The 26,881-nt window shown below is 39.0% G+C and overlaps 1 protein-coding gene and 1 pseudogene across 2 annotated transcripts in view; one reads left to right on the top strand and one right to left on the bottom strand.

Annotated features, from left to right (window-relative positions):
* Positions 1-25,463, top strand: part of Abcd3 (ATP binding cassette subfamily D member 3) — a 56,585-nt gene extending 31,122 nt beyond the window's left edge. For both annotated transcript variants that reach the window (XM_055628107.1, XM_055628108.1), the window contains 17 exons: positions 191-314; positions 1,981-2,037; positions 3,984-4,126; positions 7,285-7,354; positions 8,629-8,698; positions 8,786-8,883; positions 8,980-9,071; positions 10,627-10,718; positions 10,799-10,871; positions 12,216-12,279; positions 15,947-16,024; positions 16,123-16,188; positions 16,269-16,358; positions 16,825-16,944; positions 20,558-20,662; positions 22,960-23,016; positions 24,066-25,463. In XM_055628107.1, the coding sequence (XP_055484082.1) occupies positions 191-314; positions 1,981-2,037; positions 3,984-4,126; positions 7,285-7,354; positions 8,629-8,698; positions 8,786-8,883; positions 8,980-9,071; positions 10,627-10,718; positions 10,799-10,871; positions 12,216-12,279; positions 15,947-16,024; positions 16,123-16,188; positions 16,269-16,358; positions 16,825-16,944; positions 20,558-20,662; positions 22,960-23,016; positions 24,066-24,143 (1,477 nt within the window). In that variant the 3' untranslated portion in view covers positions 24,144-25,463. The remainder of the gene's footprint in view (positions 1-190; positions 315-1,980; positions 2,038-3,983; positions 4,127-7,284; positions 7,355-8,628; positions 8,699-8,785; positions 8,884-8,979; positions 9,072-10,626; positions 10,719-10,798; positions 10,872-12,215; positions 12,280-15,946; positions 16,025-16,122; positions 16,189-16,268; positions 16,359-16,824; positions 16,945-20,557; positions 20,663-22,959; positions 23,017-24,065) is intronic.
* Positions 5,055-5,525, bottom strand: LOC129691927 (60S ribosomal protein L23a-like; annotated as a pseudogene).
* Positions 25,464-26,881: the final 1,418 nt, after the last annotated feature.

Here is a 26,881-nt window from a genome sequence, read left to right as displayed (position 1 = left end):
ACTGACAGGGCTGTAGTCCTAGGGCTGCTTCAGCCGCCAAGTCACCCTTCCTTGGGCTTGCTTCCCATGGCGGACGTAAGTTAGGACAGTAGCCTGGTCTGTTTGTGTACATGGGCAGTGATAGTATCAAATGAGTATGCATGGTCTCTGTAACCTCTGTTTTGAAATCATTTTCTAATTGACATTTCAGAGCTTTCACCTATTACAAAATGGGCAACCTGGATAACAGAATAGCAAATCCAGACCAGCTGCTTACACAAGATGTAGAAAAATTTTGTAACAGTGTAGTTGATCTGTATTCAAATCTTAGTAAGGTAAGTTTACCTACTTAAAAAAATGTTTGTTAGATTTGTTGAAGTTTGGATCTGAGCAAATTTATATAGAATTGATTGGTGGAAGGGAGTAGCATATAAACAATGCCTTTAAAAGAAAATTAGGATAGCTGTAATCATTTTAATTGTGTAATTAATTTAAAATCTTATTTCTGTGAAGTGTTTGACTTATAATTGAAATTAGTGTCATGCAAAAGTTTTATAAGAATTTTGCAGACTGGTTTTAGACTAGTGTTCTTGCCTGTTCACTTCTGGCACTTGCTACAGGTTAACTTTTCAGTTTATAGTTCAGATTACACATCCCTAAAATGAGACAAGGGACCTTTCTGTTTATCTTCTTCAGTATCATCCTATGTGAAGAATGTAACACGTGTGTCTGTGTGTGTGTGTGTGTGTGTGTGTGTGTGTGTGTGTGTGCGCATGTGTGCATACATGTGTTCTTTGTTCATATGTGACATGCAGCTTTGGGTGTCAGTTCTTGCATTCCACCTGGATTTAAGACACTGCTGTGTTTAAGCTAGCTGGCCCATGAGCATCTGGTGATTCTCTGCCTCAGTTTCTCATCTCCTGAGAGGAGCACACTGGGATTACAGGTGCTTATGCTCAGTGCGCAACTTTCCTGTGTGTTCTGGAGATGAGGCCCTAGGGGTCAGGTGCATGATACACACTTCGCCCACCGAGCCACTTCCCTAGTACCTCTCTCTCAGGGTTATTAATAGATGCATGAAGCTAATTCTGCAGAGAAACTGTTGCATAGCCTCTCCTCTTGGCGCTTGAGCAAATATGCAGCTCTATAAGGGTCACACCCACACTAGAGAAATGCTCTGAAAATAATTGCAGTGCACTGTAGTGCATTCTGTTTTAAACATCGGTTTAATTCCTGACTTAAATTCTGAATATTATTTTTAGTTAGTAACCTTTACATATAATTGAATTGAATCTTTAAAATATTTTAAGCTCTTTAATAATATGAAAGGGAAAGGTACATGTTAGTATGAGCCAATTCATAATGCAAGTATTTGTATTAGGACTCGTGTATTAGACTTCAATAAATAAACACAGTTTTTCCTTGAAAAAGGTTAAATAAGTACATGCTGCTGTTGGAACACTGGTTGAATTGTTCTCAAAGAAGCAGTACTTTAGTGTCTAGAAACTTTGAGTATTAGATCATCAGATAAGCTCCGTGACTCACATGGTTATCTCATTTATGTAATTGTTGTGATAAGGTAACAGACTCAGCCAGTATTATAGAAGAGAGCCCCGCCCATTTTACAGATGAGGTATCAAACCAGAAAATGCATAACAGATCTGAAATTATAACTCAAATAATTTTGTGTACTGTATTTATATTACTGTTATTAATGGGGAATTTTCCTGATAAAGCTATCTTAGTGATAAAGAGAAGCGTTTCTCATACTTGATGGTCAACAGTCATTGTTTGGGATATCTCCAGTTCAAGCTTCTTAACTGTATTTCTTGTGTATTCATTGATCTGTGCACTGTTACACTCTTTTATGCACAGTGAGAGGTGCACATATTATGTATTAAATATTGAGTTACATTTTATATTTAACATCTTGTATTAGCTCTTAGTCTAGGCAAGCTGTTCGTAGATCTAATTTTTCATATTCTAATGTTTATTTTACAGCCATTTTTAGACATAGTTTTGTATATTTTCAAGTTAACAAGTGCAATTGGAGCTCAGGTGAGTCCACTTTTATTCTTTTGTTTGTGTTTGTGTATGCACTCACACACACATACATTCACACATGTCTGCACAGACGTGTGCAGGTTACAGGACAGCTTGTAGGAGTTTTTCTTTTTCTCCTTACACCATGTGGGGTCCCAGGGATTGAACTCAGCCTTGCCAAAAAGTGTCTTTACCCTCTGAGCCCTGCTGCTCCTCCTGTTCTGAAATTTACAGTCTATAACACTGTGTTGTAATCAGTGTGAAGGGCTAAGAATGTTTTTTTTTACTTTCAGAAACATCTTCACATTGTACCTAATATGATCTGGTTATAAAATAATACTGCATGGGAGGCTTTAAAATAAGTACCCTAATTAGGCTTCTGAATATCTTTACATTAGATGCTTGCATTTTTCCTGGCAATAATAACCAGAAGTATGCAAACACATTGCGCACATTGAACAAGCGTACTTATTGCTGCAGAGTAGTGTCTCAGGAGAGATTTGGCAGCAGACAATTTTAATAAAAAGTTAGAAGAAGATCAGCAGTATTCTCAGAATTAAATACTAGTTTCAGAAGTGTTTTATAATGATAAATTGTTAGCTAGTCTATGAGCCTTATTTTCTTTTCTCTGATATTTGTGGTGACGATTTTTTTTGAGTCTCATCGACATCTAGTTGAACAATTATTTTAATTTTTATTCCATTATGTATTTATATCAAACCGTGTAACTGTTGGTGTTATGTACCTATGTATATGTGTCTTTTTATTCATTTTGTGGTTGATTAATAATTTACCTGTTTTTTTTTTTTATTGATTTCCTTTTATTTGAATTTCCTGTTTTTCTCTTTACTCCCCTGTGGTTCAGATTTAATCATTCTACTGCTGACTGCACTCTGAGTGAACAGACTTACAGTGTTTCTAGTCTTTATACTATAATTTATATTTCTTATGTTTTTCATATTTATATATACAGTTTTTATCAGCACTTTAAAAATACAGTTAGCACCCCCAGCTGATTTGCTGTCGTTGTTGAAATGTGTTGAATCAGGTATTCTGAAAAATCTTGGTGCTTGCGTTTATATACATTATACTGGCCATAAAAGATGAGTCAGCTCCTGCAGAAGGGAGATTACAATACGTTTAAAGAAGTAGTTATTCAGGCAGTTATAATAAACTATGAAATGTCCACTAGGGGAAGTTTTAAGGAAGTATTTACTGCCTGAAAGAATTGGGGCTGAGTGTGAACTCTTTTGAGGTGTTACTTTCGTGTCCATAAAGGTAAACTTGTCAGATGTAGGACCAGCCCTACTGAGTGGCATGTCAGGAAAACAGTTTTGATTGGGGCAGAATCTGAGAGATTATGCAGAAATTAAGGGTGATTTTGTGACTAGTTGGAATTTCTTAAGATGGTCAGTGGGGTTTTTACAGAGTTGTAAAGTATAGAAGGTGAAAGCATAGTGTACAAGCAGGGAAAGGTTGATAACTTCCTAAGGAGTTGCCCTTGAGGCACCTGTATACTGTTGGGAGAAGGAAGTTTGGCATATAAAATGATGGAACTAGAAGTATAAATTTATTATGAGATGAGAGCTAAGGAAGGAACCTAAGGGAATATTAATATTCAAATAGAACGTAAAGCAGAGCTATGAGAATTGTGGGCCCTCAAGAGAACAAGAAGTTGAGTTCCAGCCGAAGAGGGTTAGATGACAGAGAAGTAAGTGCCATGAGAGTTTTTAGGGGAGCAGTCTGGGGAGGGGATCTCAGGAGTTCCCGTGGATAACAGTAGAAGTGTAGAGAACAGGTGGAGTTTCCCAGGAGAAAAGAAAAGTGAGCAAAGGTCCAGCTCCCCTCAGTCAGTTACCCAGAGGCCTTGAGCAAAGGTCCAGCTCCCTCAGTCAGTTACCTAGAGACCTTCCATGGGTACCAGAGCCCTGAGCACTGTGTGTCTCCTTCATCAACCACAGGGCCCAGCAAGCATGATGGCCTACTTGCTTGTTTCTGGGCTATTCCTAACTCGACTCAGAAGACCCATCGGTAAGATGACGATTACGGAGCAGAAATATGAAGGAGAATATAGATACGTTAATTCCCGGCTTATCACAAATAGGTAAGGATAAACATTCTAGAATAATAATGAAGATTTATTTTTGTGGATATTGATATTATTTGTATTGTCTTGAAAGTCTTAACAGTATAGGTACTGAAATGGTGTGGGTTTTTACTTGTTTTGAAAATAAGCATCATGAAGAATATTAGTTTTATAAAGTAGAACTCCTGAATATTTCGGGTATTCTTTATTAGCTGTATAGTTTCCTTGATTTACCACTTCATGTCTTCTATTCACTGATTTTCTGTGAATTTCATTTTAAAATTTAGTCATGATAAAATTCATATTTGTTTGTACTTATTCAAAGAAACTTTTGCCTTAACTTATCAACTAGGTTAAAAAAAATCTAGACATTTAAAAGTTGCAGCTGTTTTGCAGTATTCAGAAATTCTATGTTTTCCATATAGTTTTTTGTGTGGAAAAGGGGTGTTGGGAGTTGAGCCTTAGGATCTCTTGCATGCAGGCCAGAACTCTTCCATTGAAGTAATACCCATAAATCTCTGGATAGTTTTGAGATCTAAAATAGGAAGAAAATAATGTCAGCATTGAAGTAATCTATATTAGCTCAAAATCTACCCTTACTACTTATCAATTATATATTATGTGATTTTTGCAAGTTATTTATAGCTTCAGTTTCTTGTTGATAGATAATTGAGTTGTTAGAGGATTAACTCTCTATACACACTTCTGGCTCAGGTTTTCATCAGGAGCTAGGGTGTTCTGTAAACTTTCTTGTGTCTGTCTGTCAATCTTAAGTCAATGTTGAGGGTCCGAGTATTTATGTAGGGACTCTAGAGGAAGTTACAGAACTACTTAGATTATTCTGTTAATAGTTTCCTCTTCTCTTACTTCCTGGTTAAAATCATATGAATTTTTTTTTTTTATGGTGGAAAAAGTATATATTTAGAATTAGCCAGCTGGACTCAGTTTAGATGATCCTACTCTTGTTGGCAACATCCAGAGCATCGTAATCAGGAGCCACCTGAAGGTACTTCTCCTTGTCTCTGACAGGCCTTATCAGGGTATTGACGTTGGCCACATCAGTGTCATAGAGTTTCTTCATGGCTTGTTTGATCTGGTGCTTGTTAACACTAGTGTTGACACCCACAGTGAACACACGTGTGTTGTTGTCCTCTCTTTTCTTCATGGTTGACTCTGTGTTCAGGGGAAATTTGATGATGGCATAGTGGTCAAGCTTGTTTCTCCTGGGTGTACTCTTTCGAGGGTATTTGGGCTGCTTTTAGAGCCACATTGTCTTGGGCCATCAGAAGGTGGGTGACATGCAGATCTTTCTGTGACTGTGGACACCTTTCAATACTGCCTTCTTAGCTTTCAAGGCCTTCACTTTAGCTTCAGCTTTGGGAGGGGCAGGAGCTTCCTTCTTTGCTTTTGGCGCCATCTTGGTGAAGAGATAGTATGAATTTTATATGTAGAGTTTCATGCTCTATGGAGACAGGGTATAGTGGGTATAATTAGTGAAAAGGTATATTTATGGTATACTTTTACTAGAAGACAAACATGCACCATAGTAGAGACAAAGGTTGTGTCACGCAAGAACCCTTAGGACATAGCAGTCTCAAAAAGCACACCTGTGTCTCTTGCTGGGTATTCTCTGCCCTGCCTTGTAACCCTCCTCTTTCTTCTAGTTCATTGCTGTGACCACAGAGTGGCAAAAGCAGTTCCATGCTTTAGCACCAGAAACAAAATGGAGAAACTACTTCATGCTGTTTCTTTAAGAGATCCTCGTCTTCCTCTTCTCCTTTCCCTCTCTTCTTTTTTCTACCCTAGTCCTTCTTTGGTCTTACTTTTCTTTGTCTTACTGTGTAACCCAGGCTGGCTTTGGACTTCCAATTCTCCTTTCTTAGTGCACGCACTGACTGCTGAGATTTAGGTATGGACTTTGATACATACTGTGTGCCTGTGTGGTGATCTAAGTTCTCTCCTGCCACCTTGTTGCATTCTGGGATAGAATTGGGCTTGCCAGGCCTGCCTGCTAGCGCTGCCTAGCCATCTCACCAGCCCCCACATACATTCTTAATGTGTCTAAGCTGTACTATTTAGGCTACCATGTATGTATTTAACTTCTGGTGCTTTAAGAAGTACTTTGTGGGGGCTGGAGAGATAGCTCTGCAGTTAAGAGCACTTGTTACTTTTGCAGAGGACCTGGGTTTGATTCCCAGCACCCGTATATATGGTGGCTCACAACTATTTGTAACTCTGGAAGTACTTTGCTTGGGTAGTTTGCATCATACTTATAGGACAGAAAGACTTACAAACTTCAGTTTAGACAGGAGTGATAATTTTAGCTGCTGACCTATGCTGGTTATTTGACTTTAAAATTTTACCTAATTATATTGAGCCTTTTTCTTCATCTGTGTGGGACTGTTATTTGCTGCTGACGATCCTCGTGGCTCTTGTGGGCCCACTCGTGTCCTCTGGGCCAGTGCTCATGAGTAGTGTGGTGCATCTGCAGCTCCTAACGCCCCTGCCGCACTATCCGGGCTTCACTTGCTTTTCTGTTTTTCAAAGGCCGAATAGCAAAGCATCACTACTTGTATTTTTTGTTGTTGTTGTTAATTTTTTTTCCTGCTCTTTTTGGTTTAGGTCTGTAATTTAACTTGTGGTCTATGTCTGTCCCAGCCTCATCTTTCTCTATAACAGGATATCTTCCTCTTCTGCCTCATTTACAGTTGGTGAGCATTTACACACTGTGTTTGTAACAGCCTGGTTACATATGGTAGGTTGTAGTCCAGTCGGGGATTCAGTCAGTTGTGTGCTCTTGTGGTCCTATCAGCTTTGCCAGGAACTGGATCTCAAGTATAGTCTTGGGCTTGGCTTATGACAGGTATTCTCATAGTGACAAGATACCCATTTATCATTTGTTTTATTATTACTGAGGAGGAACCTGCTACTGAGTGCTTTCGGAGGTCAGAAGACAGCTCTGTGGAATTTGTTCTCTCCTTCAACCTATGTAAGGTTTGGGTGAATGAACTCAGGTTAGCAGGCTCACACAGCAAGCATTTTTACTCCCTGAGCCATCTCACTGGCCCAAGATGTCCATATACACATGTTTATTCATTAAACACTGTATTTCAGTTGCATTTCAGGGTGAGGGTGAGATAACATTGGCGTTAATTACTAATTATTTTCCTTAACAGTGAAGAAATTGCCTTTTACAATGGGAATAAACGAGAAAAGCAGACAATTCACTCAGTCTTCCGAAAACTGGTAAGATAAATACTTGAGGGTCATGGGTTTTTTTTTCTATGTGTGTATGTGTGTGTGTATATATATATATATATATATGTGTGTGTGTGTGTATATATATATATATGTGTGTGTGTGTATATATATATATATATATGTATATATGTGTGTGTGTGAATACATATATATATGGATAAAGATGTATTTTTAAAAGCAAGTCTTTAAACTGTTTTAAACTAAAAATGAATTTAAAAACTACTGCATCAACATTAAATACTCCATTTATAAAATAGGTTGATTTACTAAAATAATCTTGTGCATTTTGGCAATAGTTGCTATTAGAGCTCCGATTTAATGATTCCCACAGATTGGTGGAGACTATTTTGTAGAGCGGGTTCAACAAGCTTTTTCTGTGAAAGACAGGAGTCTGTATATTTTAAGTTTCCTGAGTATGTAGTCTCTGTTGGAACTATAATACATATATGAGTGGCTGTGGCTGTGCCAAGAAAAGATTTGCAGCACAAGTGGCATGCTGGGTTTTGTGGCTCCTAGTTTGTTGACCTCATATTTGGAATATGACAGTTTAAGTTTGTGTTGTTTTTGCTGCTTGGAGATTTTGCATTTAGATGGCTTTACTCATTCAGTGACATTCAGTGCCAGGTAGGGTGCATAGATGCCAATGATACATAGGTGGTGAGTGTGAGGGCTGAAACCCTGCCTCCAGGGAGCTAATATTTTAATGGAAATTTGTGATACTAAATACATATTTTTGTAATATTAAAATTGTCTTAGGCTGTTTCAAAAATTGGATTTTGGGCGTCTAACATGACGAGTTTTTAGAATGTTCACTGATAAGAACATCTAAAGCCCTTTTCCAAAAGACTGCAGTCTACACACCAGCTTTTTACAGCGTTATTTTGTTTTGTTTTGTTTTTTGTTTTTTTCTTCAGCCTTCAGCTCATGCGCACCTTATTACAGCTTTACCTTCTCTGACAAACCAATTTGAAATGGCTTCTCATTCTTCCTTTTTGTTTTGGTGATTGATGAGTTTGGGTATATACGTGCTTGGCAGTATTGGAAACCTTATACTATTATATGTAATGGAAACAATGTTGTTACGTAAACATGGTTTGATGAAGTGTGTGTCTGACACCAGCTTTCTGCCCAGCATTGTGCTTGTTGCGTGGTGTACAGTAGAGACAGGGATCATAGCTACTCGGTATATATTTGTAAATTAACTATGTTTCATTCTTAGTTTTTTATTTGTTAAAAAATACACTTTTGTTCTCTGTCAGGTGGAACACCTACATAATTTCATTTTCTTTCGGTTTTCTATGGGTTTCATTGATAGCATCATTGCCAAATGTAAGTATGTTTTAAAACAGATGGTGCAACATGATTTGTGGGAAAAGTGAAGTTGTGGTACTTAAAATCTTCCCTCTTTTGTTCCAGATGTTGCCACTGTAGTCGGGTATCTGGTTGTCAGTCGTCCTTTCCTAGATCTGTCGCACCCTCGACATCTTCATAGTACACATTCGGAGCTCCTGGAGGTAACGTGAGAATACTCCTGAAGGGAAAACTCAGAATCAAGGCTTTGCTTTTATTTTAGAAATGTGAGCAAAATCTAATACTCATTTCTCTTTAAGGATTACTACCAAAGTGGAAGAATGCTTTTGAGAATGTCTCAAGCTTTGGGTCGTATAGTTTTGGCTGGGCGTGAAATGACTAGATTGGCTGGGTAAGATTTGCAATAATAAGCAATTGCATAGAATAATTTTTCAACATATATTATTCTTATAATGCTGGTACGCAGTTGAGATTAAGATAAGTGAGCCACTGACATTCCTACTCTAGAAAGCTGGTTTTGATAGAAAATTAACTCTCTCAGTGAACTTTTCATGTGTCCTGAAGACAGCTGTTTTCAGTCTTAGCTAGAGAATTGTCCTGTTTACTGTGTTTCATGGACACTGGCCTTAGGTAAGCTAGAAAATGATGGTTCTTGGCAGCCTTTTCTTACAGAAATTTAAGTTACTGAGTAGAAGTTTTACATTTGAACATTTTTGTTCTCAACTACAGGTTTAAGTCAGCATCTCGGCTAAATGAATAGAGGTTGGTTTTAATGAATAAAAGTTAAATTACATTGTGACATCTGTAGGTGGTTGTAGTTTATTTCCTAGCAACTTTGTCTTAGATCACGTGGGATTTAACATTCTCAGAAGCTACAGTAGATGGCAGAAACCTAAAACACAATACCAGGGTATGAGAAGCGCCCCGGACTTTGGATTACCTAAGGAAATTTCCTGACCTAAGGCCTTTCAAAGGCTTGTGACGTCTGTCCCCGGGTTCACGCTGCTGTAGTTGTTGCTGTCTTCCTAATAAGATAGTCGTGAACACTGTGAGGACTCTTGTACTTGAGAAGCTGCCTTGTGCTGTGCTTGTTAGTAACTTTTCTCAGACGTGATTAAGTCCATGCATTTGGACTTTCCTTGCAGGGCTTCCTTTTTCTACCATCCCCAAAAACATTTTTTTTAAAGGAATGATTGGTATGTTAAAAACATCATACTTAATGCATACAAAATTCATGAATATAGAGACAAATATGCTTCTGTGAAAATACCAACACCAAGAGTATGAATGTACCTATCACTTCCCAAGGTTTCCTATGGGGAATTTCGCTTGCTGTTTATAACAGACAGACAGAGAAATAAATATCTCCTTTTGCTTCTCTGATAAGAAAACTCTTTGACCTTCATGTCCTTCTTATACCCCTCAACTTCTTGCCACTGGATTTATTTCTATTGTTCCAGTGATTTCCATCATATATTAAGAATTCTTCATCTTTTCCCCTCTTCAGAATATGAGAGTGGAAATATTCCCAGTTTGCCCATTTGTACAGAAATAGTATGATCAGTGTATTGTTCCCTCTGATAGAAAGGCGAGCCTTGTGTGTGACATGAGGTCACTGTCACTGCGGCCTCTCAGGACCCAGCCTTCCTGTGTCTGCAGAGTGGAGTAGCAAGTATACTTGCCAGTGACCAAGGAGACACTGTTGTCTTGCCTTTTGTGGGGTGTTATTGGGATGAGGAACCTGTGAAACTTCTTTCCTTATTCCCCTGTTCCTTCTCTGTTACTGAGGCAAAGTAGGACATGTGTGGTTAACATTAATATTTTATGCTGATGAGACTTCTTTAGTAGGTTATGTCCTTTTAGTTAAGTTATAATTTAAGACATTTCAGTTTATATAAAAGACTTAATAGCCTGGACTTGTGATTATGGTTTCTATTAAATTTTAGTTTTACGGCTCGGATTACAGAATTAATGCAAGTACTAAAGGATTTAAATCATGGCAAATATGAACGCACAATGGTGTCACAGCAGGAAAAGGGTAAGTATAAACATAGTTTCCAGTCACAGCTTTAAGTTTTTCCTAATAGATGATGTCTTACTAATTGTTTTCCGTTTAAGGTATTGAAGGAGCACAAGTTATTCCCTTGATACCTGGTGCTGGAGAAATCATCAATGCAGACAACATTATAAAGTATGTATAGAAAAAGGCTATGCTGTATTATATGAATTTGTTACACTTCATGGCAGCCTTTCTCTTCAGCTTGTAGTTACATGTGATTTAAAATTGACTTTAAAAATTTTTTAAGTATCTTTGGAATATCATTAAAAGTTACATATATTTAAGGTATTTTTGATGTTTTGATATTACATATACATTGTAAAATGATGTCCATGTTTCAGCTAATTATTGTATCTCTTATAATTTGTGTATGTGTATGTCATCTCGTGTGTGTAGAACATATTTCTAACTGTTGCCCCTGTGCTGCTGGTTAGACCCCCTCAACTTACTCATCTTCCTTCATGATCAGTGCTTTTATCCTTTTTGAGTGATACCGCCTCCATTTTCTCTTCCCTCAGCTTTTAGCAACTACTACCACACTCTTCTACGAATTTAACTAGTTTAGCTTCGAAGTATAAGTTATATATGAACTGTTTCTTTTTCGGTCTTACTTCGCTTACCATGATGCTCTCTACCATCTAAAATGATCCAGTTAGTCCTTTCAAAAATGTTTGTGGTTTTGAGCAGTTTAGAAAAGATATTTGTGTGCTTTCCTGTGTTCCTGCCTGTCTGCATGTGCACCATGTTTGTGAGGTGTGTGTGGAGACAGAAAGGGGCATTGAATTCCCTGGAACTGGAGTTACAAATGGTTGTGAGCCACCTGATGTGGGTGCTGGGAACCAAATTTGAAGCCTCTGTGAGAACAAGTGCTCTTACCCATGGAGCCATCTCTACAGCACCCCAGGTTTAGTTTAGTTTTGTTATTTTAAAGGCTGAATACTACTTCTTTGTGTGAGTGTGTGCTTACACATACGCTATATTCTTTATTCTTTTATCAGTTGAAAGACGTTAAGGGAGTTCCCCAGTTGGTTTGTGGAATAAAAACTACAGTGGGTATGGGAGTGTAGATAGCACTCTGCGACAATCGCTTTGTTCCTTTGGATAGCCACGCGCAATAGGAGTGTTCTCTGAAGCAGAGAACTTAGAGCAGTTAAATCTTTATTTTTTCGAGCTTTCCTTTTATTGCTGTGTAATTGCATCCTTAGCTACAGTAAGGGCTCCCTTCCTCTGCATCCTCCAGCACTTACCTTTGTCTTAATAACTGCCATCCTTAATGGCTGATGCTCATTACTGTTTGGATTTGAATTTCTCTGGTGGGTAGAGATCTTAACAACCTTTTCAGTTGTATTTTGTTGTCTGAGTGTATTCTTTCATGAAATGCCTAAATGGGCTATTGCTGTGTTGGGTTATTTCTATTTGGGGTATTGAGTTCCTTACATGTTTTAATGTCTCTCTTTTTAATTAATCTTTGTTTAGGTTTGATCATGTTCCTTTAGCAACACCAAATGGAGATATCTTGATCCAAGATCTTAGTTTTGAAGTAAGTTTTAAAATGTTCATGTGAGTTTAAATCATCTTTAAAATATGAACTGAAAATTTGGTTATTTAACTTAACTTTAAGGTTTGAGTTATCTCTATATAAATCCATACAGTTACATTTGAAAGTAACTCTTTGAATCATCTAGAAATCTCACTTTTCTTAAAACGGAGTGGCTTAAAAATCTCAGAGATTACTACTGTTTTGCTGGAGAAATGTCTTAACAGAGGAACCAGCTTTTGTACCCAGCACTCATGTGGCTGCTAACTGGTACTCCAATTCTGAGAGATCCGACATTCTCTCCTAGTCTCTGCACACACAATGGTAACCTAAGCTTATACAGGTATGCACACACACAAACGAAAAAGAGTAGTCTTAAAACTTTTCTTTGTGAATGAAGTCCATCACAAAATGTATCTAATTAGAATTACTATGTATAATGAATGTTTAAACACAAATATAACTTTAATCTCCTTAAATAAAAAATCTAAATCAAAGGCATTTTTTTTGTTTATGTAAGAAGGTTTATATGCGTACAAACAATACAAAGTCAGTCTCTCTCTTTACCTTTTGTTTATATTTTATGTGGTGTTTTGGGGTGAATATGTCAAGGACAGAACACAATTTGAGTGACTAGGTTCTCTTCCTCTGCTGTGTGGGCTTCAGGGCATCTACTGTGTGAATTGAGGTCACCAGGTTTGACAGGACACATCTTTACCTACTGAGCATCTCAGTAGCCCCTGAAAAACTAGCAACACGATTTTGCCTTGTGTAGCTATTCCAAGAAAGTTGTCAGACAAATTAAACAATGATACTGATTCAGTATGTTTTTCTAATTAAAGTGGTGATATGAAATCAAAGGCAGTCAATGACTTTTTGTGTGTGATCTGTGTCTTGAATTTTGAGGATTGCTGTTTAGATTATTTGACTGTTGAGACTTTCTGAGCTGGCAGTCTTAAAAATTAGTAACACTTTCATTCCTATCATACAAATGATCTCTTTAAGTTCTGGATACTCTCCTGTAGGACAGCATGTCCCAGGAGAACTCTGTACTGCTCAGTAGCCCGGGTGAGCACTGAACAAGTGCACTGGATGACTCAATTATAGAGTGTATTTAATTAGCTTGATTTAAGTAGCCATGTACGGCTGAATTGGACAGTCCTACTCTAGAATGCTTCTCTGTTTGTGCCCATTATACTTATATATTTTAATATGTAAGTGTTTAATGTAAAGATTGTTTTCTAGCTGCTTTCATGGTATTGTTTTCTGATAGCTTATAAAATAAGGAACCTAATGTATTTAAATGCTATAATTCTAGGTATTTCTTTAGTTTTCTGTTCTTACTAGCTTATATTTACTAAATATATCTACTGTCTTAAACTAAGAGAACTAGAAAATGTTAGTTATGCAGAATGCTTTGAACTTACCAGTGAGTGTTTTATCATTATCATACTTCCTTTAACACGAGGAACTGTGTATTTTGGTTGGCAAATACTGACAGCCAGTGGTGAGAAGCCTTTTCCCATTAACTGGTGCTGCATTAGTAGGGCGGCTGCTCCTCCTTACCATAGCTTGCCAGCCCTTGAACTCTGCTCAGTCATGAGAGTCATCACCACTGCTTGCTTTTGTTTTAGTTTCATTGACCAAGTCTTTCTGAGTCCCTAGTTTTCCTAGATTTTCCATGGTCTCTTTTTTTCCCCTCTCATAATTGTGTTCCTGGTTCATCTGGTATCTACCTTTGATCCCCATTTCTCTTTCACTGAAACTCTCTGACTCCTTGTCCTTTTGGTCTGCTGTTAAGAATCCCTTTTCTGTCTCTCAGACTTACCTCTAGATTAGATTTGGCCTTGTTTTGTCTTCCCACTATTTTCCTTAACATAGAGTTTCTTTATGGGATAAACTTTTTTTTTTCCAGTTCCTTATAATATACTTATTCGTGCCTGTCTGGATTACTTAATGAAAATCAGGATTCCTTCTTTTGGAAAGTCATAACAGATTTGGGCATCAGAGAACACACATTTCCAATTGCTTGTCTGTTGTGCTGTCCTATAGCTAAACAAGTGGGCTTTCTAAGCACACTGAGATTTCTACCTGCATCCTTCTAAGCTCTCAGTACAAGAATAGTGTACCCCTTTTTAAGTTGAGTTGTAGCTGATGATTGCTACTTTATGGGTTCTTTTTCCCACCTTTGTCCCTCCCTCCCCCAGTTTCACCCCTAAAACTAGATAGAGAAACAAAGATAGAGGGGAGAGGAATTATGAAAATCCCTGAATCTAATTTATTTCCTTTTGTTTCTTTGACCAGAGCTATTAACAAATTGCAAACAACCTACCTAAATGACCAACAACCACTGACCTCTTCTCTGGAGGCCCTGAGATTTATATAGCCTCTGAAAAGTTCGCAGAATTCCAAGTGTCACACAATTGCAGAAACTATCTGCAGCTTTCAAAAACATGCCTCTGCTAAGTGTGAGGCAAATCATAGTCAGGTGCTGCTGGTCAGCCTGAAGTGGCCCTGTGTCCCTACACCTGGGATTAAAACAAAAATACTTATAATATTTCTGTGTTTTTGAAAGAAATCAAAAATCCAGAATTGTCACTACATTGAGTAGTGTTTATTATGTGCATTTAGTACATTCTGTTTACCTGTTCACCTGCTAGGGCTGTTCCTGTCCTTTGGCTATGTTGAATGAAGCTGATGTCTGTTTTATCAACTGTAGGAGCCTCAGTTGGCTTGGAGTACTTTTTTCTTGCACTCCTAAAGGATTTTCTGGCCACGGCCTCTTCTCCCCACCTCATACCTCTCTGAGCCCAGTAACTGCTGCTGTTCCCTTTGCTGTCTTCTCCAGCAGAACTTGTGTGTTCCGTGAGGAAAGGCTCATTCCTGTCTCTTGTCTGCATAACTGCTAGCTGTGGGTGGACAGGAGTGGTTACTCCTGACAAGCTTCTAACATGTCTGCAAGTTTTTCCCAGTTGTCACTCTGACATCTGCAGCGCCTGCACCCACTCCTGTTTTCTTACGTTACTCTAGTTTTCTCCATGGTGCGTGGGATACCATGGAGCATGGTAGTATACAATTTAATTTACTTATTTTATTATACATATTGTTGCTGGCACAGAAATTATGCACAATTCCATCTAAAAAAGCAAAATAAAAGATGATTTACGTACCTAATCATTGGGGAGCACTTAGGTATGTTAGGTATCTTCTTAGTATGTACTACAGGCATCAAATGGATGAGCAAGAGCGACATAGATACAGTGACCTAGAGGAATATTTGTGACATATTGTTAAGTGATTATAGACCTTTACGTAAAAGACTCTGCAGTTCAGTTAAAAATATGTTTATTGACATGAATATACCTAATTATTATTTTCAAGAATCCTCAGATCTTTTAAGTTTTCAAATTTTGCATTCTGATTAAGACTACATTATTACACAGTCTAAGTAAATAATGGTTTTTAAGTGAAAAAAGGAAATAGTAAAAATTGAAAGTAAGCAGAAGGAAAAAATCTTTGACCATATCGCTGCATAGTTGTACCTAACACTTCATTTACAGATAAAATTAGAAGCTAAGAATTAGCAAAGACCTCTTTGACTCTAAGGAAATATCAATCATAAATACTTATTCATTTGATGTAGTTAATTCAGAGAATAATTATCTTTCAGGTTCGGTCTGGGGCCAACGTTCTCATTTGTGGTCCAAATGGCTGTGGAAAGAGTTCTCTCTTCCGTGTTCTTGGTGAAGTATGTCCATACTGGTTTCCAAAGCTTGCTGTCTTATTTTGTAACACTGTTAGGTTATGAATTTCACGGTCACTTATGTCTCTTCTTTGCATTTATAGTTATGGCCTCTTTTTGGAGGACGTCTTACTAAACCTGAGAGAGGAAAGTTGTTTTATGTTCCTCAGGTAAGACTTTGGAGCTATTTTTTTAACTAAGTTTGTTTAATATTTTAAAGCATACCTTTAATGATTCTTGTCACTGCTAGCGGCCCTATATGACCCTGGGAACACTGAGAGACCAAGTGATATATCCAGATGGAAAAGAAGATCAGAAGAAGAAGGGGATATCTGACCAAGTAAGGGGTACTTATATCCTACATGCACTGCACGTGCCCCCCCCCCCCCTTTAGTTTCTTCGTCATTTGAAACATCAGATAGTGTGGCCTATTCTGTAATGCCTTCCAAACCATTGTTATAACTCTCCAAGAGGCAGTAAGAAGATAGCTGTTTTGCTCAGATGTTACTCACGGCATGTTTTAAGTGTTGCTCATGGTATGTTTTAACCGTCATGACAGACACTGCTGTCTCTCATTGCCCCCTCCTTTGGGTATATGATAGTGTACTGTCTTTAAGCTCATGGACATTTTTTCAAGGATAGTATGGCTAGGGCCAGACAGTTCAGGTCAGCTTTGTGCCATTTCTTTCCTGAAGAGCACCTAACTGTCCAAGTAGCTTGTCATAGAGTTACTAAGCTAGTCTAAACAAGAAAGTGAGACAGGATGGGACGTTAGCTTCTAATATATCTTTCATCTTTGTGTAAAGGTACTGAAGGAGTACTTGGATAATGTGCAATTGGGCCATATCCTTGAGCGGGAAGGAGGCTGGGACAGTGTTCAAGACTGGATGGATGTACTCAGTGGAGGAGAAAAACAAAGAATGGCGGTCAGTGTCCTCTCAAGACTGGTACCAAATGCTTGCTTACAGTCACTGTTAGAATCCAGAATCTGACTACTCTAGAAACAAGGTTTTGTCTTTTATTCAGCAAGTGTTATAGTATTAGTTTAAATTGTCATAAAAATGCTAGGAAATGTTTAAGTTCACATAGATTTGGAATTCTGAAAAATGTATTAGGAATACTGCTGTTCTGAGAAAGGGAAAGCTGAAAGTCTATGATATGTGAGAGTATCCTAAGGGGTACTTTCTGGAAATGTCCAGAATGTGTCCTCCTAAGATACATTGTCTAGAAAATGTCCTCCTAGGATGCATCGCCCCTGTGAGGACCATGGGTGACCACTTCTTTCAGGAGCTTTCCCTGTAGGTAGCTCTGTCGCCTCATTCTCCTGCTCTTCATGAAGAGCTGAAAGTATTGGAAACATCAGTTCTTCTATTGTTTTTTCTTGTTTTCCCTCACTGTTACTTGTAGCTTTGTTTCTCTGCTCATTAACCCACTCCTAAAGTTACTTAGAGTTTTAAAACTTTCCTAGTATAAAGAAGAATTGGCGACACTTTACATTTTTATAACAAAGTTATTGAAAAAAGTTTTTTTTTCCCTCCTGCCCAGCAATTAGTCCTCCAGTATCCCATCCCATCCTCATTTATTTTCCAAGCTCCCACACAACAGCCCATTAAGCTCTGAGCAGCAAATAGCATTTCCAGTTCCAAGTTTCAAATGCTTCCAAAATCCTTCCAAAACCCAACATGGTCAGGTCCATTGTATCAAGATCCTATTGCCTGGTGCCATTTTCTGTCCCAGTTTGCTTTTGGTGCGAAAACTTCCATGACCAAAGCAAATTTGGAAAACAAATAGAATAAGCTTTATGTGTTACAGTTTATCATCTAGTGAAGTCAAGGCTCCTGCTTGAGGTAGGAGCTTGAAGCAGAAGCCATAAAGAATGCTTCTTTCTCCCATGCATCCAGGCTCATGTTCAGCTTTGTTCAGCCCAGGTCTGCCTGCCCAGGGATGGTACTGTTGCAGAGAGCTGGGCCTTCGACAATTGGGAATCAAGAATATAGGCTAGAGGGATGGCTTAGTAGTCAGGAGCACAGTTTGCTCTTTCATAGGACCCAGTATGCCTCGTACCCACATGGAAGCTCACAGCCGTCGGTGACTGCAGAGGTCTACACCATCTGTCTTGTGTATTTACTTTTTGAGACAGTTTGTGCATTGAATCTGGAATTCATCAGTTGCTAGGCTGGCAGGCCAGGAAGCCCACAGGATTCTTTTTCTCTGTCTCCCACCTCTGGATTATAGGTGGATGCCACCATGCCCCGCTTTTTTATTTTATTTGAACTCGGGTCTTCCTGTGTGCACAACAGGCACTGTACCCGCTGAGCTGTCTCCCAGCCCCAGTCTTCAGTTTTCTACCTTACTGCTTTACAACTCTCAACAGGAGAACTTACTTTGTTTGAAAAAGATAAGTTGTTCAGGTCAGTGACCGCTAATTTTTGTGTGCTTAGTAGATGATAGTCAATATGCCAAGCAAATAACAAGGGTAACATATTATATCTTTAAAACAGTTCTATGGAATCATCACTATGAATATCCCAGTCACCAAGGAAAATGCACTTTAGTGCTTTGAGGCTTGCCAAGCAGACAGAACCGGTGAAAAGTGGCTTATCAAGCTCAGCTCAGGCAGTATGTTGGTTTATAACTTCCTGGTTTTGTGGAATCAAATATCTGACAGCATGGAGGGCAGTGGACACATGCACACATGATGAGAATAATTTAAGGAGCAGAGAGAGGCACTTGTGAAATGCTGTCAGTGAGCTATCTATGTGATAGTATCTGCTGCTTCCTCTTCCCCACCTCATGTACGTAGATGCAAACCCCAGAAAAGCAGTTTGTTTTAGTTATCCACTTGCTATATACTTGAATGGAACAGCTGTGTGAGTGTTGATTTATTGTAGTAGTTTAATAATGGCTTCTACTTTAGTGAGTCTTACGTTTTAGGCAAGCACACAAAGAAAGATAAACTTAGATTTGCAACGTCCAGACTCTTGCAATAAAAAAGGGCCCACTTGGATTGAGAGAGTGACGTTATGCAGACACTTGAAACGTCTGGAGCAGAGTCAGGCCTGGAGATTCAGGAAAGAAAAGGCTTGTTGTGAAGCATAGGTGTGATCCAAGCGTTCTGCAGTCATAGCAGGAGGACTCCATGAGTTTAGTTCAGCCTGTGCTATATATAGTGAGTTCTGGCCCACCAGAGGTAGAGTGAGAGCCTCTACCAAACAAACAATGCCACAGCCAAAACAGAAGAAGAGAAGAGAGTGACATGCGCAGTCTCTAAGTCCTGGGACATCCTACATTAGTCATTGACTGGGAAGAGACAGTGCTGTCTGGAATGCTGAAATCAGATTAGGTATAGGACCTTAGAGATGAGAAAGGGAAAATGAGAATCTTTAAGTCAAGTGGCGTTCTTTTATTTACATGTGTGGTAGGTGCTCCCTTGTTACATGGAGAATGAAGAAAAGGAGACAGGGTGTTCTCTGGAATGAGGGCATGGCAGAGACGAGGAAAAGTGCATGAACTTTAAACCCCGTGAGACTGAAAAGGATGGTGGGTGAGAGGGCGGGTAAGAGAAGGGTCAGAAAATTCAGCCCTGGCTCTGAGAGAAGAAAGAGGATTTGGGATTGAGTTCTGAGGACCCCCACATATACAACTTAATAGCCAAGTGGGAAAGTACTAGAAAGGGAGGAGAACACAGCAAAGGGAGAGGACTCCCAGTAGCTTCAGTTACACCAGGGAGGAGTGTCTTGAGTGTTTCCCAGAAGGTAACTTGATTAGAGGTAGGAACATTTCTGTTGGTTTTGCCACAAGAAGGTCTCTTAGAAGATCTGTCCAAATGGGACAGACCCATTTCCAGAAAATAACACCTGGAGTATAAGTGAGGGAAAACGTTCCACATTCTTGCTAGTGAAAGAAATGTAAGCCTTAGCACCCCAAGTTCATTTGTACGATCAGCAGGAGCTTCAGACACTGCACCCCCAGGCCAATAGCACCGACCTGACAGGAGCACTAGAGTGTGCGTGTTGCTCGCCAGCAGATGCTGTTACTGAAGCAGTAGCAGCTGGAATATGAAATTTAAGGTTTGGTTAAAACACAGAATTGTTTCTCTAGTGAACGTTAAGACTCACACTAGTTTTTGGTTTTTTCTCAGCAATAAATATTTCTACTATTTTTCTTTTATTTAAGGTGACAGTAAAAAACAATTCATTTTATTTATATTCCTTTTTTTGTTGTTGTTGTTTTTGTTTTTGTTTTTTGGGCTCTTCTGTGTAGCCTGGCTGTCCTGGACTTGCTTTGTAGAGCAGGCTGGTCTTAAACTCACAGTGATATGCCTGCCTCTGCCTCTCTGAGTGCTGGGGTTAAAGGAGTCACACCTGGCTATTTATAATAGTTCTGTCTCTGGAGGCAATGCTTTTTTATTAGGATAATTTTTATATTTCATCTCTATAAAACTCCCCCAAACATTTACTGAAATAAATTTATCTTTCTCGTTAGTTTTATTTTGAGGCCAGCTTGTATTTACATAGACTATTTCCTTTTATGCTTTAGATGGCAAGATTGTTTTATCACAAACCCCAGTTCGCGATTTTGGATGAATGCACAAGTGCGGTTAGCGTGGATGTGGAAGACTACATTTACAGCCACTGTCGGAAGGTGAGTGCCGTGACGCGGGTGCTGTGCCGGAGTATCGTGTGCCAGGGCCAGCCACAGACCTGTTCCAAAATTCTAAGCAACAAGATTGCTGCTAAAAGGTAGCGCCTGGTGTTGTCTTTAAACTGGTAGCAAATATATCTGAACAACGAGGATTATCGGTGTATTCCAAATGCAGCTTTATAGATAAGGTCTGAATACAAGGCATTATCCATGCATTCTAAGTATACTTTTCTTTAGTAATTTCTTAGTCGTGGCCTAGTGTTTAAATATATTCCCTTTTACTTCATTACTTATACTCAGAGTTAACACACACATACGCAAAATCAACCCCTTCCCCACAAAAAAAGCCCTCTGATCTTTCTTTTGTTTCATTAACTTTACCTGTATATCATTTTTTAAATTAAGAGAAGTCAGTAGTAACCATTGTGTAAATCTGTAAAACACATTTCATTTGAGGGAAGAAAAGTTATTTGATGATAATTTAATATTGCACTGATTATGAAGAAGCAGAGAATGAGGGAATGGACCCTTAAGTCTAGAACCTTTAAAGCCATTTGTTGATTTAGTGTATGTGTGTATACCACAGAGCTCATGTAGGTCAGAGAACAGCTGTGGGAGTCAGTTCTTTTCCACGTGTTAGTCCAGGAATGAAACGTAGGTTGTCAGCCTTGGTGGAAACTATCTTTCCCCACTAAGGCATTTTTGCCAGCCCTAGAAACTTTTTCTCACTACAAAAACAGTGTAAATTCACAAATGAAATAAAGCAACACTTAAGCTCAGTTCAGAATGTTTAGCATTGAAGAGAACAGTGCTGCTTCTTTGCCAAAACTAAACCATGAGCATGAGATTTCATTTTGGAAAGGTAACATCTGGTATTCAGATCCTAACATTTAAATTTTCTTTTTGTATTTTGGCTTTCATAATTCTAATATACAGTATGCTTACTGTAATCAAGGTCTAATCCAATTACAGAAAAAGTGTCTCAATAGGTTTTTGATGCAGTTGAAATTCATTTTTAACAAAGTTAAAATGGTCCTAACTAAATTGCACATGGCAGCCAAACTTTTGACACAGTTTAAGTGATACAACTTTATGCCAGCAGAATAGTCATAAAATTTTGTAGTAGAAATTATGTGGAATTTACGTAGGTTAATCTTTTCAAATTATTATCATAATGAAAATAAAATTAGGATCTGGAGAGGTGACTCAGTGGTTAAGAGCACTTGCTGTGCTGCAAGACTACCTGGGTTCATTTCCCAGCATCCACATGGTGGCTCACAACTGCCTGTAACTCCAGTTCCAAAGGATCTGGTGCCCGGTTCTGGCCTCTGAGGACACTGTCCCGTGAGGTGGTACAATTGCATACATACAGGCTAAACACTAATACACATAAATTAAAAATAAGTAAGTCCTTTTTCAAAAATAAATTGAACTTGAAAAACCATGGTGAAAATTTGCTGATTCTCCCAGACATGGAAGGTGTGTGCTGAGGACCTGCGGTAGGCAGTTTCTCACCCTCATCTGTATTGGCTGCGTGACTCCTGGGCAATGACAGGGACTCTCCTGGACATTATACTCGGTTTAGCAGCACTTCTGGTGTCTATCCATTAGATGGCAGCATTGTTCTCAGCATTCCTCCCCCAACTCCCCCACCAAAAAAAAAAAAAAAAAAAAAACAAACAAAAAAAAAAACGGACTCTGTAGTCATTACCAAAATGTCCACCAGAGAGATATTGCCCCTCAGTTGAAAATCACTGATCCAGAACAACTTCAGTTGCTTCTGTTGACATTTCTCTGAAAATCTGAAGTGCATTAGAACTTCTGAAAGCTGGATCAAGACTGAAACATTTTAAAATACAATTTTATAGCAAGCTTACTGAGTAGCAAAACCTGATCCAAACTTGCAAAACATACTTAAAATTTTTATCTCACTTAAGTTCAGTATTTGTACATGTTACTGCAGACCTATCAAGAATTCTGCCTTATAACTTTCTAGAAGCAATGAAACAGTTACTCCCAAATCCGAACTCCAAGCCACATTCCAAAATGAGACTCTACAGTAGGGAATTATGACTCTGCACTTGAAAGCATTGGCTGCAGGGTGCTGGTGCTAGTTTTCCTGTTAGCCTTTTGCCATTATTTTCTTACTGTTTTCATAACAAATCAAATTAGGGGATATATTTGACATTAATTCTTTACTGTAGAAACTGAACATGGTATCCTAACAACTTAAAAATGTATGTATAATTTATGGCTTGCTGTTACTGGTATAAATGTAAACCTTTTCTTTGAATTAGGTTGGCATCACCCTCTTTACAGTATCACACAGAAAATCCCTGTGGAAACACCACGAGGTTTGTGTTTCTTTCCTTGTATGGAATGATGAATGTTTATTTTATTTAAACCTGTGAACCTCTGACTGATTTTAGATCTCATGGGGTTATGTTGCCTTGTAGGCACACGCCTTAAAGAAAAGAGTGATTTTGAGTTTTTTACGGTATATGGTAGGACTTTGATCAGTACTGCTGCCATCAGTGTTGAAAGCTAGAGTGTACACAGTGTCTAGCTCTAGTGAGCTTAGAGAGCAGTGAGGTCTCGGGTATTCAGTGTGCCTACTGTGTAGTAGCTATGGATCAGTAAGCTGTGTTGTTATCATTCAGCTTTGACAGAAGCAGAGAAAGTGTTAAAAATTAAATGGCAAAATTTTAGGAGCATTTTCAGTAGCGGTCAGGACTAAAAGGAAGATGGTATATTTTTAGTACAATAAAAGAGTATCTGTTAGATAGTCTTGGCAGTTTACAAAGATACTGTCCTGACGTTGGCAATGGCACAGAAGTGCTGTATATTCTGGTAGCATCCCTAAAGTTGATGGGGTACTGTCGAGAACAGAGTTCCTTCCCTTCCCGTTACTTATTCTTTTCCTCCCTTGTTCCTTTTCTTCCATCCCTCCCTCCCTCTCTCCCTATCTTCCTCCCTTCCCTCTCTTCCTTCCCTCTGTCCTAGCCCTAGGCCTTGTGCTTTTTAGAGAACAGCAATCATGTGGAGGAGGGGAACAACAAGAGCAGCTAACAAATAGCAATACAGAAGATAAACAGACAAAAGCAAATCTCTATATGTAAAAGCTCACTAAAACAGGGGCCTTTGTTCTGTGCCTTCAGAAGGCACATGCTTAGCTCCTTTTTTCTCTGCTGAGTCTGAACAAAGGACTTTAAAGTGAAGATTGGTAGCTGACAAGTGCTCTCCTGGTGAGCCACCCAGGCTGAACTGCAGTTCAGAGCTGTGGAAACATCCTCATTTGTGGGAGGCCTGTACACTGGCTAAGCAGAGTGCAAAAGTCTGTGTTAGTCTCCTGCAGGGGCCAGCACACCTGTTCTTAGTTACTGACTTTCCTTCTCTCCCACAGTACTACCTGCATATGGACGGTAGAGGCAATTATGAATTCAAAAAGATCACAGAAGATACAGTTGAGTTCGGATCATAAAGAACATCTCAAGAACTGCACCCGCTTCAAAACAAGATAATGAACAGAATACATTCGTAAATGCAAAGTGCATTGTAAAATAAAGTTATGCTTGTTTTTTTTTTAAAAAAAAAAAACAGCAACAAGTTGACTAGATCTAGGATAATTGAAACATGTTAAAACATTTAATATTGTATAGGATTATTGCTAATTGTGTATATGTTGGTTTAATTATTAATTATGTACTAAGAATGTCCTTATTCTTGTGGTTAAAAAACCTGCCTGAATTAAATTGGGCTTAAATCAGTGTAACCTGATTCATCCTGGGATGTAAACCATTTGAAGTCATCTAATTTGACTTTTATGGCTCCATCTTTTCCTTTAATGAAGAACCTATTTAAAACTGGGCTCATTCGCCGTGCTGTTCTAACAAAGTCGTCTTGAGTTTCATTTGTGTACCCATGGTAGTGGGAACCAAACCAATCACAATGTAGTGTTAAGATCCATACCATCATTACAGGATAGCATTCATCACACGGTGGCAGCTTTCTTTAGCTGCTGCATTTATTCTCATTCCTCATACCCGCCTTGAGGTGCATTTGACTCCAAGAGAGCCATGTGGGTTTTCTTCAGCTAAATAGTGAATGTGCCCCCCTGTCTTGGAGACTGGGTTGTTGAAGGAGCTGGGGACAACAGTGTGGACGCAGCTGGGCTTGCAGCCTGCGGGCACTGTGCGCTACGCCCAGTCTTAACAGTGTGTGGGGCGTCCAGACATAGCCCTCCTGTATCGAGCTCAAGGTCTCAGGAGAATTCTAGGTTTTCGTGACGGGAATTGGACAGGTTCAGGAATGTGGCTGTGTGACGGTGAACACCACATGCCTGTAGAGGCACTACATGAAGTCGTGCACCGAGCACGCAGTGCTGCTGGTGTCCTTGACTGTGGTTCTAGTTTTTAAAAACTCGAAACGTTATCATGCACGCGGGTGAATGACATTTCCGAGGAACTGCCTCTGACTCCTGTGCAACTGCGTTTGGACCTGGGTTACTGTGTTGGGAAATGAGCTCTGGCTCCCCGGCACCATTAATGACTGCATGTGCTGTGTGCACAAAGGAGCAGAGACTGAACATGATGAGTTAGTGGTTGTGAAATCAGTTTTATCGAATGGGCTCCAAAAGGGGCCTTTGATATTCTTGTTCATGCAGAACTCAGAATCACTGGCTACCAAGATAACCTTGATGTATTGATTCCATAAGTACATCACATTCAATTTTACTATGTCTCCTTAGCAAACTTGTATACTTATTTTCTGTTACGATTAAAAAAAAAAAATGGATAACCTACACTGCCTCTGCTTGTCCTTTTTTTATTCTTGTGCCTAAATGCTGACATTCAAAAATTGCTTTTAGCACCCAGATGTTCTTTTTCCAAAACCTGGCCTAGGACTCACTGTGTAAATCAGGCTAGCCTTGAACTCACAGAAATCTTTTTGCCTTCCCAGTGCTGGGGTTAAAGACATACTCCACTCTATGTACACTCTATGACATATACCTTTTAATTTGCATTTCTTTCTTAGTTAAGAAAATCCTCACCAAATGTTTATATCTCACAAATGCTACCAGCTAGCCAGGAGACCCTAAAAGATGGTATCCCAGAAAAGGCTTTAAGGCATAAAGAAACTGCAAATTTTCAGATTTCTAGGCTACCCCAAGGCTGCCAGCAGAAATATTTATCCTCTTGTCTGTCTCCAAATGTCTGTTTGGTTTTTTCTGTTTTGTTTATAATTTAATTTTATGTGCATTAGTGTGAAGATGTCAGACCCCTTGGGATTGGTTACAGACAGTTGTGAGGTGCTATGTAGGTGCTGTGAACTGAGCCCAGGTCCTTTGGAGGAGCAGACAGTGCCCTTAACCACCGAGCCATCTCTCCAGCCCCATCTTTCTTGTTTTAATCTAATAACTAAGCACCTCACCATTTGAGGCTGCGAAGCAGTCTTCCAGGAGAATCCCAGTGTACTGTAGTGTGATGGTTCTCTTAGGGCTGACTGTAGACAAGTGTTTGAAAACACAGATGACACTGCTGATCATTCTCTGCATAATTGTCACAAACTGCTGGCAAATGCTGGTTTTACCTCAGCAGTAAGTCAGGAAGGAAATGGAAAGACTTCATGGGTGGCCTTCTAAAGGCAAGTTTATGTTGCTCTGTATCCTGAAGTTTTTTTTTTTTTTTTTTTCATGTTTTCTCAATTTTAATTTAACAATTAAATTTACAGACCCCCCAAATCTCAGCAAATACCAAATGGAAGAGATACAAATAAAATGCTTAAGTATTCCATAATGAAACTAGTAAAAAAGCAAGTATAAAATCTTGACAGATGAGAAGAAAATACAGTATTTGTGCACATTAAGATTGTCTCAGAGACCTGATAAGCTAGGGTCAGATGGAAGGGGAGGAGGACCTCCCCTATAAGTGGACTTAGAGAGGGGGAGGAAGGAGATGAGGGAAAGAGGGTGGGGTTGGGAGGGAGTGAGGGAGGGGGCTACAGCTGAGATACAAAGTAAATAAACTAATATAAAAAATTTAAAAAAAAAGATTGTCTCAGATGATTCATAGTCAAACTTTGGGCAGAGTGCAGGGAACCTTATGGAAGAAGGAGGAGATAGACCTGGAGGGGACAGGAGCGCCACAAGGAGACCAACAGAACCGAAAAGCCTGGGCCCAGGGGTTCTGCAGACCGATACTTCCAACCAAGGGCCATGCA

The sequence above is a fragment of the Psammomys obesus genome, unplaced genomic scaffold, assembly GCF_907164565.1.
Source record: "Psammomys obesus unplaced genomic scaffold, mPsaObe1.curated_primary_1811, whole genome shotgun sequence".
NCBI classification, from domain to species: Eukaryota; Metazoa; Chordata; class Mammalia; order Rodentia; family Muridae; genus Psammomys; species Psammomys obesus.
Note: the sequence above shows the minus strand (reverse complement) of the source record. Positions and strands in the feature narration are given on the sequence as shown.